General features: G+C 40.9%; 1 protein-coding gene across 1 annotated transcript; it reads left to right on the plus strand.

The window, feature by feature from the left end:
* Window positions 1–15,243: 15,243 nt before the first annotated feature.
* MMP7 (matrix metallopeptidase 7) lies at window positions 15,244–19,221 on the plus strand. The gene is made up of 6 exons (XM_040583902.1): window positions 15,244–15,486; window positions 16,019–16,242; window positions 16,349–16,497; window positions 17,653–17,778; window positions 18,295–18,456; window positions 19,006–19,221. Exons 1-6 carry the CDS (start codon window positions 15,379–15,381, stop codon window positions 19,026–19,028), a joined length of 792 nt encoding a protein of 263 aa, XP_040439836.1. The 5' UTR covers window positions 15,244–15,378; the 3' UTR covers window positions 19,029–19,221.
* Window positions 19,222–20,535: the final 1,314 nt, after the last annotated feature.

Here is a 20,535-nt window from a genome sequence, read left to right on the forward strand (position 1 = left end):
CTGTGTACAAGAACTGCCAGCTAAAATCCAATATGCCTCTCACTACAACAAGGGAACTTTTTCCCATTTGACAGATGTCATGTTGTGCTAGGTCATGTGAGAGAATGTGAAGGAGAGGAAATAGGAGGCAATATTTACTGAGATGAAGAGGAATTTTGGACAACAGACTATGTCCCACAAGCTCGATCATCAGCCTCCGACTAATGAAATCTTTCTGCTGGTTTCCATGAGCTTGGATCTTGCCCAGAACGATGACGTTGCAAATGAGGAAGTGTGAAAATCCAAACCCGCTTGTGTACAGCAGCTAACAACCTTGCCACTCAGCAGGCACGTCCACATTGACCTTCAGTCAAAACCAGGTTTCTTTCACCAAGGATTTTGTTATGTGATACATGCCAAAGGGTCAAAGAACAATCGGTTTATAAGAATCCTTTTAGAAACGATTTTTACTGCTTCCTTCCACTTTGTAGCTCAGGCCAGGAACAGGTTTATCTGCATGGAAGGTTTAGGGTTATTGCATATTCTCGGTAGTTGTCGTTCATTAACCCCTCTCAGCTCCCCATGCACAGTATTGCTGTATCTGACCAAAACTATACATTTCCTTCATAGTATTCACCAGCAAAACATATCCCTTCTGTCAAATCTTTTTCCACATGTGTTCCTGATTTCAGGTCAAATTTTACTTTCCCCAAGGAAATGACTGCAGGGCCAGTACCCCAGGAAACTGCAGTCAAAAATGTTACAGAATTCAAAGAAAAAGTTAAAGAAATTATGTTCTTTGAGCTATGAATAAATTAAAAATAGATAATCACAACTGTACCTTCTGGTCTAAAAATCCTAAGTTCCTTGTGTTTGTTATATTACAATATATCACAGAAGGCAGAAATTATGCATCTGTCAAACAATGTAAATTCCTGATGAAAGCTAAACTATACTTTCAAATCTGATGTTAAGCTTAATGATTTTTTCTTTCATTAGGACATGACCTGTTCAGCAGAGTAGGACAGCTCATTAATTTAGTCATTCTTTTGGACAAGTTCACAATTTAGAAATTTTTCATCTCAGAGGAATTCTACCCTTTCTATTCTACTTTTTGGTAGAATACAGCCTTGTATGGCAAGCTGCACTGAAATAGTCCCCATGTGAATGGCTAAGCTTCTCTCCTCCCCTGTAACACATCATAGCATAATAACATTAATTCTAGCCTAAAATTGGATTAATAATTTGCTGAGGCCTGGAGGGAATACTACAATGATAGGTAAAGGGACTATATGAGTGCCCTTTAGTCCTCACTTTAAAAAAAATAAATCATAAAGGTGTGCTTAACTAGAGAGAAAAACTTATATGTCCTCTGGAAAATTAGCTCAAGGAGAGCACCTGAAAGAATCATAACATTTACGCATAACTGCATAACATACTGATACAAATCCAAGTATTTTGCCGTATATGTAACATACTGAAGAAAAATCCAGCATGCAGAAGAATGAAGAATTTCTATACAGCTATTTTTGCTTTGGCCAAAAAAAAAAATATCCTGTTGTTATGACTGCTTGCACAATGACCATAATGAAATCCTTTCAATTTTCATACACACCACCACCACACCCTTTACAATATTACTTCCTTCTGCCTCCTTTTTAGGTGAGAATGTTTACTATATACTGTTGGGAAGGGATAGTTCAATAAACTGTATGATAAGCAAAGTGTCGTCTCTAGAGGCTGGAAGTACTGAAATTTAACAAGATCTAAAAGAATCAATCCATATTCTGCATTTCATCCAAGTGCCTCAGGCTGACAAAAACATGTGTGAGCTCTGGCCTATTCTTTTTTTATTTTGAAGACAAATCAGTGATTTCTTAGTGGGTTTTTATCCCCATTTCAAAGCTTTTCACACCTCTGGGATCTGACTCTGCAGGCCATCTGTGCATAAATCTTTCCTGCGAGCCCACAGCAATTCTCCACTTTCTCTAACACGGCAGGAATGTTCCCAGCAATATGTGAATAAAGACTCCAAACTAAAAAGTCCGTTTCATTTTAGACAGAGTTCTAAGACAAAAATGAAGTGGAAGATATTAAGATCTCTTTAATGATTTGCTAATAAGCAATAGTGTGGGAACAGTTACAGATTGCTTATTTGAATCAGCTGTTTCCATGAGATTTTGGTCCAGTTCTTTCAAGCCAAAATAAATATACACATCTTTCATTCAGTTTTGATGAAATTCACAAAGTACTTCCAAGTAAAAAAAATAGAAGAAGTTTTCTCTTGGATTAAGAATACAGAAAATGCAAGATTTGAAAAAGGAGGTGGGTGGCAAATGTAATGTTGAGCCAAAGGAAAAGGTTTAAATGTAGCATTTTTTAACATGTATACTTCGTTTTGCAGATTATAATAATGGTCTCCATCAGTCACCTATCAACACTGCCTGTAACTTACTTCCATTATGCTTGAAACAAAACCATGGTTATTTTACAATGGCTGTAGAGTCACAAAATGACAAGCAGAGCCTGCTGAGATGACTAACATGCTGCAATCATTACTACCCAGCACAGAGAAGGTAAAACATATGTTCCTCAGTCATTTACATTGCCTTCGCATTGGTCTGTGGTCACAAAAATCAATATTGGCTGTAGTCCAGCACACCCATCATTTGCTTAACCTCATTAATTTTCATAGTCTTGCACATAGTTCATTAGAATTTAATTGGAAATTAAATAAATATTTTTTTTAATAGATCTCATTTGTTTTTTTCCTGATTCTCAACACGCAAAAAACTACAAAAAAGAAAAAGTCCTGTCTGGATGTTCATGTCCAGAGGCATCAAAAGGACACTGTCAGCCTGCAGCTGTTGAGCTGAATAGCAAGCACCCCTTCGCAATGCATGCATGTGTGTATTTTACGTAAGATATTTCAGTATACTAGCTCCTGTGGTACTGCAAGAAAACAATGCAATGTATGTTTGGTCAAACAAGATAGTCCCTGAAAAATCTCTCATTTGCTTTCATACCATAGATCTAAAACTCAGATACTGGAAGTCTGGTTATCCTGTTCCTGTCTGCCTCAAACCCAACCGGTACTTAGAAATGCAGCTCCAGTTCTCCAAGGAGCACAGTAGATAAATGAGTGATGTCTTTTAACCTGCTGTTCTTAGAAGTTTACTGCAAAGGAGATTCTGAAGCCTCACCAAGCAATGTGCTCAACTATCCTGGTGTTACCACATTTTTCCTACCTGCTAAGCTAAATCTATTCCCAGCAGACACTTTCTTCCCCTTCGCCACTCTGCCCCATGTAGCTGTGGAGCCATATCACTTCTTCAATCCTCTCTTCTCTAGACTTAGCATCCTTATTGTCTTCAACCTTTCCACAGAAGTTATGTTTCAAATAACATTCCTGTGGCTCACCTCTGTGCTCCCTTCAGTTGGTCCCCGCCCTTCTAGATGCATGGTGCACAAAACTGTATGTGAAACTCCCCTCAGGGACATATCAGCACAGACTGGAGCAGAATGACTTCATTTGTTTTAGTTCCGGGATGATGTTTGCCTTTTTCAAAAGAGCAACTTTTTTTTCTTTTTTTCTTTTTTTTTCTCCCATTCAGCTTCTCATTAACTATTAACCAGTTCCTCATCCTGCATGGTAATGTGCAATATTTTACCACAACCACAGCACATGATTTCAATTCCTTTTTAAACTGCACCCTGTTGTGCTGGGTCTTGGATATGTTTCCAACTTAAATGTATATCACAGTCGGATTTAATGTGTACCTGCCGCTTCCAGAAGACTTCACTGCTTCTACCCATGACACCTATACTTCAAATGAAATGCTTCATTAAAAAAGTCTCTAGATGATTTTTTCCCTAACTCCAGTATTTAAAATAATTTTTATTGGGTTTTTTTGTCATTGTTTGTCTGTGACTTCTTATGTCCGGTATCAATCCTTTACCTAGCCCACGAGGAACAGGTATGTCCTTATGTTTATTTCAAATAGGGACTTAACAAACTATAACTTACTAGGCAAAGACTCAATAAAACAGATACAGCCCTCCATGGATTTTGGCTTCCCTTGAGTTATCCTATGCAGGATGCTGGCATGAAAACCCTATTCTCTGCTTCATGTAGAAGAGTAATCTAGACCTTAGCAAAGCCTTTGAGATTGGCTCCCACAGCATTCTCCTGGATAAACTGGCTGCTCATGGCTGGGACAGATGTGCTCTACACTGGGTAAAAAGCTGGCTGGATGGCCGAGCCCAAAGTGTGGTGGCAAGGTGGTGTTGCATCCAGCTGGCAGCTGGTCACAAGTGGTGTTCCCGAGGGCTCAGTACTGGGGCCAGATCTGTTTAATATATTTCACAATGATCTGGATGATGGAACTGAGTGCACACTCACTAAGTTTGCTGACACCAAGTTGGACAGTACTGTTGATCTGCTTCAGGGTAGGAAGGCTCTGCAGAGGGGTCTGGGCAGGCTGGGCCGATGGGCCGAGGCCAGTGGTGTGAGGTTCAACCAGGCTCAGTGCCGGGCCCTGCCCGTGGGTCACACCAGCCCCAGGCAGCGCTACAGGCTGGGGCAGGGGGCTGGGAACTGCCCGGTGGGAAAGGGCCTGGGGGTGCTGGCTGACAGCCGGCTGGGCATGAGCCCCCCGTGTGCCCAGGTGGCCAAGGGGCCAGCAGCGTCCTGGCTGGTGTCAGAAACAGTGTGGCCAGCAGGGCCAGGGCAGTGACCGCCCCTGTACTGGGCACTGGTGAGGCCGCACCTCGAACCCTGGGGTCAGTGTCGGGGCCCTCACTGCAAGATGGATGTAGAGGTGCTGCAGCATGTCCAGGGAAGGGCAACGGAGCTGGTGAAGGGTCTGGAGCACAAGTCTTATGAGGAGCAGCTGAGGGAACTGGGGGTGTTTAGTCTGGAGAGGAGAAAAGGAGGCTCAGGGGAGACCTTATCGCTTTCTACAACTACCTGGAAGGAGGCTGTAGGCAGGTGGGGGTCGGTCTTTTCTCCCAGATAACTAGTGATAGGACAGGAGGAAACAGCCTCAAATTGCACCAGGGGAGGTTTAGATTGGACATTAGGAAAAATGTATTGACTGAAAGGGTGGTCAAGCATTGGAACAGGCTGCCCATGGAGGTGGTGAAATCACCATCCCTGGAGGTATTTAAAAAATGTGTAGATGGGGTGCTCTAGCAACATGGTCTAGTGATGGACTTGGCAGTTCTGGGTTAACAGTTGGACTTGATGACCTCAAAGATCTTTTCCAACCTAATTAATTCTGTGATTCTATGATTCTAACGAGTTTTTTGAGTTCCCATCACTTTGAAAGGGACACTAATACAAATTATTCCAATTTTTAATAATATGACTAGACATAATTTGGCTAGGACTGGATAGCGTAGGTAGGTTAGTACTACACCTGCTCATTTTAAGCATTTTCCGTAACTCTCACAAGAGCATCACATAAGAGCAGCATTAAAATTTACACCAAAGTCAAAGCACTGAGGAAGGGAATGAGTATTACTACACTGAATCCCTAACAATAACTCAGTTAAATTAATGGTTTCTAGAGACAAAGCAATGTGCTTTTGCTGGTAGAAGATAATGCCTGTTCATGCAAATTCCTTCATGCAGGGCACCCATGGGTGATATCTTTTGCTTGCTCCTAAACACAACTATGCATTTTACTGGGCCATATATAATCCGTTCTGGAATTAGACTTAATAAGCCTTACCAAAACCAGTCATGAACTCTGCTTGTCTTCTTTTAGAGCTTGAAGACTTCCAGGGACCTCCTGAACTAGGTGAGCATAAGACAGCAGAGAACATCTTAAGGGAGTGGTGTTCATGTCCTTTTCAGCCCAGGAGGAGCTGACAGCCCACATGCAGCAATCAGAAGCTGCAGAAGTAGCTAGATCAGGAGCAGTCACCAGCGGCAGCAACGCTGCCTTTTGGAGAGCTCTCCTCAAAACCAGGCTCAGGTCTGGGGAAGCAGCAGGTTTGCAAGCCCAGCACTGTGTGCTCTGCAGCTGAGAGCACAAGCTGCTGGTGGGCAGTCAGCCCCTGTTCCTTCACCAGCTTCCTACAGAGCCACATACACTCTCCAGGTCACCTGCTGAACTGCTGCTTGGCTGAGGACCATACCTGTGCTCCGGTCATCAGTAACTGAGGCTGTCACAACAGGGCTGAGCTTGCGCAGGGCAATGTGATCCCCATGGAGGAAGCAAACATTGCCAGTTTTATTTTTCAGGTTTTGCCAGCCTCCGTTTCAAGATCATATTGCCACATTTTGTGTTGACTCGATTACTCAATTTGCTAAAATTGGATCTCTCATATATTGTTGTTTTGTGATCTCTTCCCCCATTACGCAGAGTTCAAAGGGTTTAGTTACTCCTACCAAATTTCCACACACCCCACATAACTCCAGCAGCTCTTTTTAAGGACATATATGCTATGATGTTTATCTGTTCTTTTCCTCCCTCTACAGCAATCACAGGTTGATTTATCACTGTAATTTTGGATTTAATAATATTTGATCTTTTCAAGCACCTCAGAGACTCAGAACTAGGTGAATATATAGTATGCCTTCCACTTTTGTGGTTGCCTTTTTGAAGGTAATAGAGTCCATCTTCATCTCTGTAACTTTAGGTATCTATGAGCTGCGAGCACCAGTGTGAAAGCTGAAAGGCTAAGAGAGCATGAGGGGGAAAAAACCCCCAAACCCTAAAAATTGAAGCGATCAGGTTGCTGTAGTAGGTCTTTTAGTCAAGAGATTAGTAGCATGAGAATAAAAAAAAATAATCCTGTAGGACAGCATTGCTATGGACAGGATTACTGGTATGCTGTGCTGCCTGGAGGAGACAAGGCTGAAATCCTAAACCAGATTTCAGTGTGCTGTCTAGATCTGATGCAACCTTGAGCTGAACGGGCTGTGTTATGGTAAAGGGTGCTGCAGCAGTACCAGATAATAAAGATTAAGTTTGATTAGTTCTCTATGCTTGGTGCTAGTTCTCCTACTCAAGGGAGGCTCAGGAGAAGTGCCACAAGCCAGTGGGCCTTTGTTTGAAAAAAAGAGGGCATACATAAGGGCCAAATGTGATAGTACAAATGTATATATATTTCTTGCTTGCCACTTGTGTCAGAACATGATGTCTTATTTTCTGTTACAGTGATTTCGTACCAGCTATCTACTATTGTAAGATTCTCTTCTTTCAGTCCAACACGGATCTACTCTATAATCATTAAAAGCTAATGTAACTTCAGTTGGTTTTTCCATGCTAAGTGAAAGAAATCCAGCTGCTGGGAGAAGAGGCTGGAAACTATGAAGCAGCTGATGAAAGTTCTTGTTAACACCGCACCACCTGTAAGTACATCACAGCCTGAAGCTTTAGCAGATCTAGGCCAGCTGAGGTGTGTGGATTGTTTGTCCATCTTCACCCACCCTAGAGCATAGTAATGATGCTGTTAACTGTGCTGTTTGCAAGGTGAGCATAATTTGGGAATAAACAGTTACAAATATTCAGAATGTTATATTTTTTCAAAAACCCTAAGAATTCTGGCAAAATGCACCAGCTTTGGTCCTGCCTTACCACAAGACAGCAACTATGCTCCTTGTCAAACTAGAGTATGGTTTTGAGAATGCAGGTCTGTCAGATCCTGCTTCTATGAATCCAGGGACTTTTCCTGAATACCCTCAGTCAGGCATTTGAGAGCAACTTTAGCTGTCTAGAGATTCATCTGACAGCTAGTTGCTAACCTTAGTTTGAAACTTCTCCCACCTGTAACCATGAAAAGAAACCTGGATTTTATCTTCTTTGGTAATGTTCAAAAGATGTTAGTGGCAGCAATGTAGCTTTGGCTAGTACAGACAAAGTAAGCAAACCTCTCCTCTGCCCACAAAGAAGATATACTGTAGTCTCATTGTGTGATGTTCACTAGAAAATTGCTGGAAGAGATACACTTACATTCAAGTGGGTTGGCTTCCGAGTTCATTGGGGAAGTGGTTATAGCTTCCCGATCTCTGCAAGGATGCTTATATCACGTGATAGCTAAGCAAAATGAGGTCTCCACACAGTCCAATTGGTAAGTCAGAAAAACTGCATGAGGTTGCATCCCTAAAATGGGAACTGACATGTTTCAAGCAGATTCATCATTACAGAAGTTTTGCTTTCCGTAGTTAACCACAAAAATTTTGCCATTAAGTCTATGCATGTTCAAATCTTTCCTCTCGACAATTTCTGCCACTGTGTACCTACAACCATTAAAGTCTCGCAATTCACATTGCATAATATTCCTTTAGTTGCTTAGTGTATTCATTTTCTGCTTGTTCACCATTGAAATGTATTACCATTCTGAGGTATACTCATGTCACACTTTGTTCCATTCATAGCACTAGTCTCTATCCATTTTGCTTATCCGTATGTATAGGTTCCCTACTGATAGAACATTTTTCTATGTTCTTCCATACTTCTCAAGTTAATGTTTATGCTGTTATAAATATTACATGGGATGAACAACCTACTAGCATGAATGCACTCTATAAAAATAAGTAATCATGTATTCTGATTTCACATCTCTTTCTCTTTGGTTTAAATTCATATTACCAGACAAAATTGCAAAGACAATAAGGCCCATATAAATCCATAAAAATAATATGTAGAAATAAAAGAATCGTGGGAAATGTCTTTCCCATGCAACAGAGTCAAATTCTGTAGAGGTATAAAAGATCCTATAAGCTATATAACAGGCCAGCTATAAATTGGGTCCAAGAGAGAAAACTGTCAATCAGCATAAAAATAGTTGATCAAACATCAATCCAAATTTTCATCTTAAAAGATCTCCATATGAACACGTGAACTTTGCTTTCATGCAACAATGCCTACAAATTTAGCTTGGTGGGCAGCTATAGAGCTGTTTCATGATCTGCTGCAGTTTCGCATTGGACAAGTGTGGGCTGGGTTTCTCTGAAGCCTGGGAACAGGTATGGCAAACTAGGGCAGAGTTTCCCAGAAGGTAACTCCTGCTTCCATATTCTTGCAATTAATGTAACAGCCCTCAGTGGTTTAGGCCAGACATCCTGAGTGAAACTAAAACAATAAGTCTTTATTCCTTCACAAGGAACTATGATAATAAGCAAGGACTGAAGACTACTGATTCTGAAAACACTGTTGTCGCCAAGAGCATGATGCATTTGCTCTTTTAAGATCTGGCACTATTGTTTGTATTAAGTGCAGGAAAAGCCACCCTTGCTTGATCAGAACATTTGCATTATTGAAGTGACTACTTTTTTCCTCAGGATTTAGGAAGCTGCCAAAATCCAGGGGGCAACACCTGCAACAGCCAATACAGGCTAGATAGAGAGCACATCCCCAGTGCAACACCTCTGGTTTCGCTGTACACAAGCAATAAATCTAAACTAATTGTAAATGACAGAAAACCAGCTGTACTGGATTTGCATAAAACACACTGGGTCTGCTTTTTTTTTTTTTTTTTTCTCCTTCTTGTCACAGTATGGTCGCTGATCTGTTACGAGTGTGACAGAGTAAACTCCTTCCACCCTTTGCAGAGCAATTGACAACTACCTCCAGACCAAGCCAGAGTAACAACAGGCAGGGGCAGGTCATCTTTAGACAGGATGCTGTGACAAATTAATTTTTACTGCAAATAAACTGCCTTTTATTAATAGCCAAAACCCCCTAGGCTAGTTTCCTCCTCCCATAAAAATGTAAACTTGCATTATGTAAAAATGCAAACTTTAGTTACAGTAAACTTTTGAGACACGGGCTGAGGACTGGAGGGAGTCTTCCTTTAGTGTGCAATCTTCTTTTGTTACACATTAATGTAAAAGATCATAAAGGATTAAAATGCACAAAAGCCTATTGTTCCTGATCCGTGATCAGCCATAATCACCTGGCAGTGACATTTCCTCAGGAGTCTGATGAGCAGATAACTACCAGTCATGAATTAATGCTGTGAATCAGGAATCATTTGAATAGAGACAATAGCATGATCATGACTGACAACTTCTAGGGGAGGGGGAAACGGTGTAAAAATTTTTTACCTGTGTGTTCACTTATGGCTGTTTTCAGGTTTTTGCAATCCTCCTAGCTGAATGTCAGCTCTCTCTAATACACATGAGATAAATCAAGCTTCTGCATGGGTCTTACATTGATTACATTCAAGTTTAATATCTCACACCTTCTATACTAGAGCATAAAACCCTGGTGGTAAACCTATAATTCCTCTGGAATTGCTTTACTGCATGTCAGTTTACAATGAAGTCTATCAACTCTCTGGTGTTTCAGGGCTGTTTAATTTTTTGATAGAAATAGGATTTAGCAAATCAGGCTAAATGCAAAATTTTGGTTAACACTGTTTATACTCCCAGCACTTTTTCGAAACACCTATACAAGTCCATGAGACTCGGCACAGGCAAAGGCACAAGAAGGTAAAGCCTTGCTGTGTCTACCCTGCCTTTTGGACCCTGGCCTCCGTCACCACCGAAGCCCAAACTCACCATGAACTGCATGTACAGACATGTGCAGTTCCTCAGGATGAGTTAGGGAAAGCTTCAGACGTTGACTGCTCCTTGGTTTAGGTTACATTTCGTGTGGATGGACCAAGTGCAGCATGCCTCCCCATGCTGTCACAGGTACTCTGCCTGCCCTTGCAACGCTGTTACATGATCAGTCTGTTTTAGATGCAATTCTGCTGCTTATCACAGAGATTTGCTGCAGAATTACAGGCAGTTTGAGGTTGTATTAGTCCAAGTACTAAGTTAAAGGTTTCCTGCATGAAGGAGTATGGTTTTGTCAAGACAACATGTACACAAGGCTTTAGATTGCATCTTGACCCGGTCCTTTAAAGACAGTGTTGAGCCAGGCTTACAAATGGATGGACACAGCCAGCTACAAAAAAGGAATTAATAAATCAAAGGCGACTACGGGATGATGCCACTGCTACTGCCCAGCAAGGTTTGGATCCACGCTGCAGTGAAATGCAGCTGACTGACCTCTTCCCTTCTCCCTTCTCCATGTCCTGTACATGTGCTTCTGGAGAAAGGAAAGACTGCATGCACCTAAAAGTTATATCTGGTTACTTCAATTTAAATCAAATAAAGCAAATTACTATATGGAAAATTTTGAGACATCCACATGTGTCTGTTAGATGGAGGAAAGAGAGACTCCTGATCATTGACAAAAGGAGCATAAAAAAATGGAGGATGTCAGAACTAACACATGTAGGTAATATTTAGAGGAATCCTATTTCCCTTGTGGTTTATTGCTCAAAATTATTATTGTAAGAACTTATCTCTATATTTACATCTTTTTCCCCACACAATGTCCCAATTACACTGTTGTAAATACAAAGTCATTAAATGCAAAGCAATTCTAGACACTGTAAGAAGATGGTAAATCCACAAGTTAAGATACCTTAAGTTTTATTGCTAAATTATTAGTAACTTAGATCTCTTAGTTGTTGTCACATTGTGCTGAACCTGAACATCTAATCCCTTCCTCAGGCTTTTTTCGCCCTAAAGCAGTGGTATGTGAGGTACATCTTGCTGAGAAATATCGCAATACACCTTGATCCACTGAAGAACTGCATTGCCTCTCTCCAGGGATGGGCTGACGCAGTGCCAAGGGACCCCAGCAGGACCTCCATGCCCAGGCAGGGATGACTGAAGGTTTTTACCCTCACAAAGCCTGCAAAAGGGATACATAGCCCTGGCTTCCAGTTTCCAAGGGACAGCTTTGAAGAGAGCCCCCCTCAGTGGTATATTCTGTGGAAATGGAGTGCAGAAGCCATGGAGATGTGCCTCTCCCTACAGTCTAGGCCCCAGCCAAGAAAGATGGCACATAACAACCATGAGGGGACTTCAAATTTGTGTTGTGCAGAGGCCATTCTGCATCCAAAAGGAGTGTGCCACACAAAGCTGAGGCAAGAAGGAGGCTGAAGGTTCATTTTGTGCAAAAATACCAGGAAGGTTCTGAAGCAGACTGTGCCTCACTGAGCTTAGCCTCAAGAAATCACTATGCAAAAAATCATTTTACTCTGCAGAAATATTTGCCATGTTTGAATTTTATTTTCTGTTAGTCAAGTTGAATAACCAGGTAACAGAACAAAACAAATCAGGAGTCCTGGAGACCATAAGAATCCAAGTGTATCCAGTTTGGTAGGACCTTAAATACAATATCGTGTAATCCATAAGTGTCGCAAAGAAAACCTTTCCCAGGAATTTTTGGCCTTTCTTTTTGCTTGATACTCACTGTAGACCACAGCCAGAAGCCGCTCACTCACTCGCCACACACAATGGGATGGGTGAGAGATTACAAGTGCAAAAGAGAGAAAACTCATGGATTGAGACACAGTTTAATAAGTGAAAGAAAGGGATGGGGGAGGGATGCAAAGGCTCACCACCTCCTGCGAGCAGATTGATGTCCAGCCAGTCTCCATGCAATGGCTACCTTGGAAGACAACCCTCACTCCACCTTCTTCTGCTAGCCCAGTTTTATTGCTGAGCATGACATTGTATCATACGGAAAATCCCTTTGGAGAACTTGGGTCAGCTGTCCTGACTCTGTCCCCTGACAGCCTCTTTACCATTCATCCTCTTCCAGACACTGTGGGAACAGAGTGTGAAACAGAAAAAGCCTTGACACTGTGCAAACACTCTTTACCAATGCCCAAAACACTGGTGTGTTATCAACACTGGTTTAGCCACAGACCAAACATGGCACTATACAGCCAGCTATGAAGAAAGTTAACTCCATCCCAGCTAGGTCCATAACATTCACAAAGACATTTGAGCAGCTCTTGAGTTGCATTGAGTCCACTGTTGGCTGCATTCAGCTTAGGCAGAATCCTGCTGAGCCTCCTGTCCAAGTCAAATTACTAAGAAACAGTGATCATTCACCACTGAATCATCCAATCCTACTTCACTTTTTCATCCTACCACATCCAAAGGAGGCTCAGGTCTTAGTTTCTATGTCTTTTCCACTAGACCACAAAAGCTCTGATGCCCATTAACAAGTTCTGCATGGGACAGACTTCCATGAAACATCCTTGTTCAGCATTACTCACTTCAGAAAATGTCACAGTGTAAATATTTCAGTGACAATAATGTGAGTCTTCTTAATATAATTTTACATCATGGAGCCCCTTTATTGTCACTATGGGACTACAGCAACTTCTATTATTAAATGTCTCTAACATCATTTCTTCTGACCTCCTTGAACTTTCTCTACAAAAGCCATACTCTCTGACATAGGCACAGGCACTCTGCTGAATGTAAATGATACATTATCTATATATCATTATATGTACAATGACATATAATAACTATGATGTTTGGGCAGGAAATTATTTTGCCTGACCCAAACAGTTCTTGTCATTCAATATCAAGACAAAAAGATGAAGTCTGGAAAATTCACACAGCTAGATCTAAAAATTAGCATCTGTTTCCTTTTGATATTGATCTTATTAGAGTTAGATTGATTCTTGCTGATTTTGAACCCAAAGAAATTACAATACTTTTAGTGGAAAGTTTTTTATTTCAGTTCAAGCCCAATGTTCATCAAACCCCTCTCTCTTTTTAAAAAAAAAAAACACCAAACAACAAAACAAAAAAACAAAAAGGAGGGGAGTTGAGAAATTTCCAGTAGAAAATAAAATGTAATGTGATGTCTGTCCTTTCTCAGCAAGGTCTTGTGTTTAAACTCTCCTTTTCAGTTTTACCCATGGCCCAGTTAAAAGATACGTGTGATTTGCTCAATAGCCTGTCAAGCGGAATGGGGCTCTGGAGGCTTTCAAATTCCTCTAGTGTATAAGAGGAAATAGTCAGTACCACACACTAGAGACATGGAGTTCAAAGTGGTTTAAGCACATCCTCATCTCCTGCCACGGAGAGCATGGTCCAGATCCTACTTTACTGCCACAGTCAGACATAAACTCAGTTGTTAAGGAAGAAAAAGATGAACCTACCCTAACAATAAAATATTTTTTTTTTCATCAAGTTTTAGATTTTGGAAATTGATAGATTTCCTGTAAGTCTACCAAAATGTACAGAAATTACCATATGGAGGGTATCTGGGTTGTTTTCAATATCAGGTGGAAGCATCGTTCCTTTAGCAACTGCTTCAAACATAGTGTGTAATGTAGTCCTCTCTTGCATAATTCAGCAGTGTTTTAGTATAGGTCATCTTTCTCTGAACTGAAAGTTTTTCTCATCGTGTCAGTCAGAAGTACATTGGACTTAAGCTAGTAACACACAAACTCGTCAATACATGTTCAGCTATACCCATATGAGCTGACCTATTGTGAGAAACCATAATGGTCTTTTTCCATTTATGTGCCTCTGCTTTTGGATTAGAGGTAATATGCACAGCCTGAAACAAATCACAAGCCAGTCTGTGGACTGGTGTTTCCAGTCCTCAGAAACTATCACTTCCAGTAGGGTTTGGTGGTATGAAGCTGAGACCGGTGATGGTCCCAGGGGACCAGGGAGGTTGTGGCTGCCCTGCTCAGCTTTGGTTTTCTCTGCCAATGCTTCATGGACCTCCATCAGATTGCACTGGTACAGCTAGAGGTAGAAGATATCTTCACATTTGTTAGGGTAAGGTCCTCTCTCTTTTTCCTGAGGGATTTCACCTATTTTTGTAAATTATATTTTATATCTAGTTCTCCAATATAAAAAGACTCTCCTGAAAGGCATCTCATTTGGGAGGAAAGCGACAAAGACTTCCCACAGCTTTCTATTTCTAGAGGGCACATTTAAAGAGCTGCCTTCCGACCTCTGTAAAAACAGCAGAAACCTATTTAACTTCACTGAACTTCACCTTTCCTGCAGCATAGGGTACCTCACAAGAGAACTTGATTCAGGATAATTACCTAGACAGTGTTGTTCATGCTTCCTAGGAAATGCCACTAGTTTCAGTGAGATAGGACTCCCATCCATCACATCTCTGCCTCTGCATCAACTAATACAGGCAGGCTGTCTGACCAAGAGGCTGTTGCAAAATGCCTTTGTGTATAAGGAACTTGGGGGAAGTCCAGTAAGAAGCGATTATACAGTAACTGTACTGATGAAGTTACACAACGTGAACTTCCCTATGACCCTGTGGTTTCACTGTTGGGAGAATATGAAAAGGAAGAGCCAAAGCTGGCTGCTGGCTATGACATGACATCAACAGGGAAGTCAAAGGCAAGGTTTGTTTAACATGCTTTCATTTAGTTCTTAGAACAGTGATGACATTACATTAACACCACCAAAAAGTGAGTCATGTATATAATTGCCACTTGGAGCTATCAGGACCTATATAAGTATTTTAGCTGTGGTCTTGAGAGACAGAAGGTCAAACCCTTTCTGCTGTAGCAAGGTTCCTTGGTAAACTGGGCACTATGCAATACCTCCTGCTTTGTGCTGCCATCCTCTTACCTAAGAGTCTTGCTTTCCCAGCACAACTTAAACTAGAATCATCGAGCAACACAGACCTTGAGGATTTAAAGGTATGTTACCAGGGGGACAACATAACTGCATTATCAATAACCTGATTTTTGATTTAGCTTCTATGTTCCTTTCCTATCTGTTTATATTATCTTCTTGTCTTACACTACCATACCAGTTTTCGCAGACGTGACTAAAGAATTTAAACTTGCTGACTAGTTTTAGACACCCTAAGTCTAGCATACAAAAGAAATCAAGTTCCAACTGGCAATAGAGGAGCATGTCACCCTTCCAAAACATCTCAAAAATATTATGTAGACTACATTGGAAGGTTGCATATTTGAATGCTCAGTAAATAGTGTTTACTTAAAAGGGTTGCTTGCTTACAGTGTTTTGCTGCTACTGCAATTCTTTTTATATATGTTGGTCAATAATACAGTGAGAACAGAATTTGATAAACTAAAATAGGGAGAGAAAATAGATCTAAAACTAGCATGACTGCAGGATAGTGAAACAATTCAATCATATCTATAATGCAATTACCAAAAGATCACAGGTATATGTATTAATTTTTGTTTCCTTTTCTTCTTCCAGGCATATCTTGACAGATTCTTTCCACTTCTTACAAAAACACCAAGTTTAAGCTTAGAAGACAGGATTAAAGAAATGCAGAGGTTTTTCCACCTAACTTTAACTGGAAAATTAAATGCAGAAACAAAAGAAACAATGAAACAGCCCAGATGTGGAATCCCTGATATAGCAAATTATGAAACATTTCCTGGAAATCCCAGATGGAGAAAGAGACATTTGACTTACAGGTTAGTGATGTTTCAGGTTTTACGGGGAAAGGGGTTGCTTTGTATTTAACTGCGTGGGTTTCCTTCACACTCTAAGTGACATTAATCTGTCTCATTTTGCTACCAGGATTGTGAATTATACACCTGATCTACCTCAAAAGAAAGTGGATGATGCAATTAGAAGGGCCTTTATGGTATGGAGTGATGTGACTCCACTGAAGTTCCAAAGAGTATTCAAGGGATATGCAGACATTATGATTCAATTTGCACGTGGTGGTGAGAACACTTGTAATTTTTAAAATACAGTGGTCCATATTTGACTCAAAACATGTATTTTTATAGCCACAGCTTTAAGGTAGAACAGTTGGAATTATTCTGAAGTGTGCATAAATTTTATCTTGTCTTTATCATGCCACCAAATTTGTATGTTATGATTCAGTTTTACTCCTACGAAACCATTAAAAAATCCTTTCAGAGTTATAGCTGAGAAATGGAGGGACAATTTAGCTCCAGAACAAGATACTTAGATTTAGATGTTCAAAGCTCTGTCTGCCTTGACAAATAATGCAAACTAATGGGAACTGATCTGTAGAGCAAACCAGCTGGTTCTGAAGATCCAGCCTCCACAGGCTGGATTCAGGCAGGTTCAGGCTGGTTTACTTTGATCTAGATCTAGTTTGGTACCCCGGACTAAACAGGCTTTGGCATCTGGGGTACATTAGGTTTGCTCATAGAGAGTATCTTCTCGTTGATTTTCTTCTAGAAGGGATCCCATTGATGCACTCCAAGATTGCACCAAGGTGCAAGCAAAAGCATGGTAAATGCGCATGTCCCAGTAGAGTTACTTCAGAAGCTCCCCTGTGATCTGGATTAATATATGAATGCACCCATACCTTTAACCTGTGCCTGGCACCTAAATTGACTCAACTTAGCCAAACTAAATGACTACTTTATGGTTAGCTGACTTGTTCTCTAGATCCATTGACAATAGTTATTAGATCTTCATCAACCGTAAGTGAAGATCAGACACCTAGCTTACAAGTAGATGGCTGCATATAAACACCAAAATGTCCCAAGCTCACTAATGGGAAGCATATTGTGTTGCCATGAAGAACTGACTAATGTGCCAGTCAAAGTGAGAAAGGATCCTGCAAGCTGGAATTTCTGACAAAGGCTCACAAAAAATGTTCAGCTCTTTCTGAAACATGCAGCAGTCTGAATTAGCAAATACAAGTTTTGAACCTAAGTCATTAATTTGGACAGTGTTTCCTAAGCCTTGCTCCTCGTTTCACAACCTTGCTGCTATTGTAGGATTTTTTTGTAAGGTTTGCTAATGAACAAAACTCGCACAAACAAGCAACATGTTTCAATTTGCTGAATTTAAACATTACAGCTGATGTCATCTGAGGATACATTTCTTTTTAAATGCAGAGCACGGTGATGGATATCCTTTTGATGGAAAAGGTAAAACACTAGCTCATGCATTTGCACCTGGAGAAGGTATTGGTGGAGATGCTCATTTTGATGATGCTGAAAGGTGGTCAGAGTACAATCAAGGTAAAACCCACATGTGCGTATAAAGGGGAAAGGCAAATATTGTACATGTTAGAAGAATACGGCCATAGGAAATGCTTTCCATAACGCTTCATGCTTTGGCACCATTTCAGGACCAACATTTCTGTTCTCTTCAACTACCTTTCTAAGTACTTGTGCTTCATTATCATTAGCAGCTACATAATGCCTGTCTGTCCATATTTTAAAGCACTTTCATGGACTAAACAAGGACTATGAGCCTCTGTTTTCTATATAAATTATGAAAAGGTAAAATGACCTCTTGTAGTTTGACTAAAAGCAGGGTTGGAAAGAGACTCAGGGCCTCCAGATGCAAGAGATCAGTAATGTTTTTATTAAAATATTACAGTAACGTAAGAAAGATCAGTAATAACTGATCAAAACTCTGAGATTTCATTCCAAGGGAATTAAAGATATAAATTCTCCTGCTACTTCAATTCTTTGTATGCTAAAAAGAAATGTCACACCTTTAACATACTTTTCTATTCTTCTGTGCTGCAGAAGTTAATTTGTTCCTTGTTGCTGCTCATGAATTTGGCCATTCTTTGGGACTTGCTCATTCAAATGTCCAGGGAGCTCTGATGTACCCTCTCTACTCATATGTGAACCCAGCAACCTTCAGACTTTCAGAGGACGATAAGCGAGGAATTCAGAAGCTATATGGTAAATTCATTATAAGATTTGATTTTCAAGATAAAACTTGCTGTGGTACAGGTCTCACTACTCTCCCTGATTGCAAGGGCCTCATCATATTACCAAAAAGAAAGAAGGGGAACAAACTTGTGAGAAACATATCCCTGTATACTCCATCTGCTATGTTCCTTCTGTAGCATGTTGCCACTGCAACCAAGAGGTGATGGAGTAGCAGTGCAGCAGCCTGATGCACTGTCTTCCTGCAGACCTACATATTGCCAAACAAATCCAGTGGACTTTGCTCTGCAAATGAGCTCTTTCAGTGAGTGGGTTTACTGGCAGGGAAATGAAAGATACTGTGCCACTTACTGAGTCAATGGGACAGTTCGGTGAAAGCAGAAACTACTCAGCAGTAGAAGTGGAACACAACAAGAATTGACCCTACAGAGTAAACTTTGCCAGGTTTGCTTTTCTTTAGATGCCACCTTCCTCAGGGCGAGGAACACTAGGAATAAAACACAGTTGTCTACATTGTGTGTTTCCAGTACAGTCTCTATATTTTGTGCTTCTTTCCCACAGGGAGAAAGTCATCAAACTTTTGAAGGCAGTGCTTCAAAAAGATGAAATAATTCACATCTGGTTGCTTTGGTATGCCAAAACGATTTTAATCCTCTAGATAATTAAAGTGGTAAACTCCTGGACTGCACTTTCCCTCCCTGATTTTTTATATTGATTTATTTGCACTTTATACAATTTCACTTAACAATTAAAAAAAAAAAAAAACCACCAAACTTGTATACTCTGTTGTCTAATAGAGTTTTTTTAATTGTCTTCTGGTATTTCACTGGAGCATTAAATAACTCCTGTATGTGTGATAGACAAATATCTTTCTGAATAGAGGTATAGGTCCCTGAAGAGCCTGTGTGCATTTACCGCTGGAGTTACAACTGTTCATGGCTCACTTTCAGTTCCCATGCATGTCCTGGCCCTCCACAGTACCTACTGCTGCCTTCTCAGAATCAGTGTGCTTCTTTCCTATATGGTTCACACAAAGAGGAGAAGGTCCCCACAGGGCATGAGCTGGAATGCTTTCCCAAAGGGAACAGCTTTTCAATTTTGTGTCCTCTCTGGCTTGCCAGAGAAACAGGTTTGAGAAGTAGTAGACTAGGATTCCCATTGTCCAGTGTGATATTCCAACATGTCTCAGGTATTCTGAAATTTAAAAACACCAAACAGGAATTCTCCTTCCCTCCATTGGAAGACTATTCCCACATTGCCAGAAATCAAAAGCAAGCACAGACAGGCATAGGATGACCTCCTGGTTGCTGGAGCTGGCCAGTTGTCCTGGAGGTCTGAGCTCTCTGCTGCAGGGTGGCATACCTGTCTTCTTGCCATAACTGAAGAGCTGAAATGACATGGGAAAATGCATTCCTGTCTCTCAATCCCAGAAGGAAATGGCTGTGCCTTCCTGGCTCCCTGAGCAAAGCATCACCTGAGGAACTTCAAAGCCTCCACTGGGCTTAGTCCTTGGAGAGACTGGGAAAGATGTGATGAGAACAGTTTACTTTGCACACAGGCAGTGTTCTACAAACACTGGAGTTTTTTTGCATATGTAGCAGGACAAACTCTTATAGGATCAATGGTTTCTCCATTAGGAGTTTTTTATGCTCCCTGATGGGGAGAGAAGGCAGCTTCTACCTCAACACATTTGCCAGATGCGCACAAAGATCTAGTCTCTCAAAAGATTGACAGTATGTCCCAGTCTTTATCCAAAGGCTTTTTCCAGTTCAAGAGCTGCTGCCTGGTGATGCAAGGGCTCCAAGTCCACATACAGCTGAGAAGAAGTTTTGCTCAGCCCCAGGTTTAGTGCAGGACATGTGAGAGATGGAAGTCTGCTCATGGGCCAAGTGGGACACAAGAAAGTGGTAGCATCTTTTGCAATTCAAGGGCTGGGTGGAAAGGAGGAGAGGCAATTTTAATCTCCGTATACTCAAAAGACTTATGTCCTGCTCTCTCAGCCACTTAGACATACACATTTCCTAGGATGGCATCTAAACACGAATGCACTTCCTAAGGTAGGTCTAATTCCCACTCAAGTTTCTGGGTACC

This window comes from Falco naumanni, chromosome 2 (assembly GCF_017639655.2).
Source record: "Falco naumanni isolate bFalNau1 chromosome 2, bFalNau1.pat, whole genome shotgun sequence".
NCBI lineage: Eukaryota > Metazoa > Chordata > Aves > Falconiformes > Falconidae > Falco > Falco naumanni.

Bases quoted from the DNA above. Each gene is read 5' to 3' on its own strand.
- MMP7 (XM_040583902.1), top strand. From the start codon at position 15,379: ATGCAATACCTCCTGCTTTGTGCTGCCATCCTCTTACCTAAGAGTCTT. The intron at 16,498-17,652 runs GTGAGAACACTT...TTTTAAATGCAG, and splicing joins GATTCAATTTGCACGTGGTG to AGCACGGTGATGGATATCCT. The intron at 17,779-18,294 runs GTAAAACCCACA...TCTGTGCTGCAG, and splicing joins GTGGTCAGAGTACAATCAAG to AAGTTAATTTGTTCCTTGTT.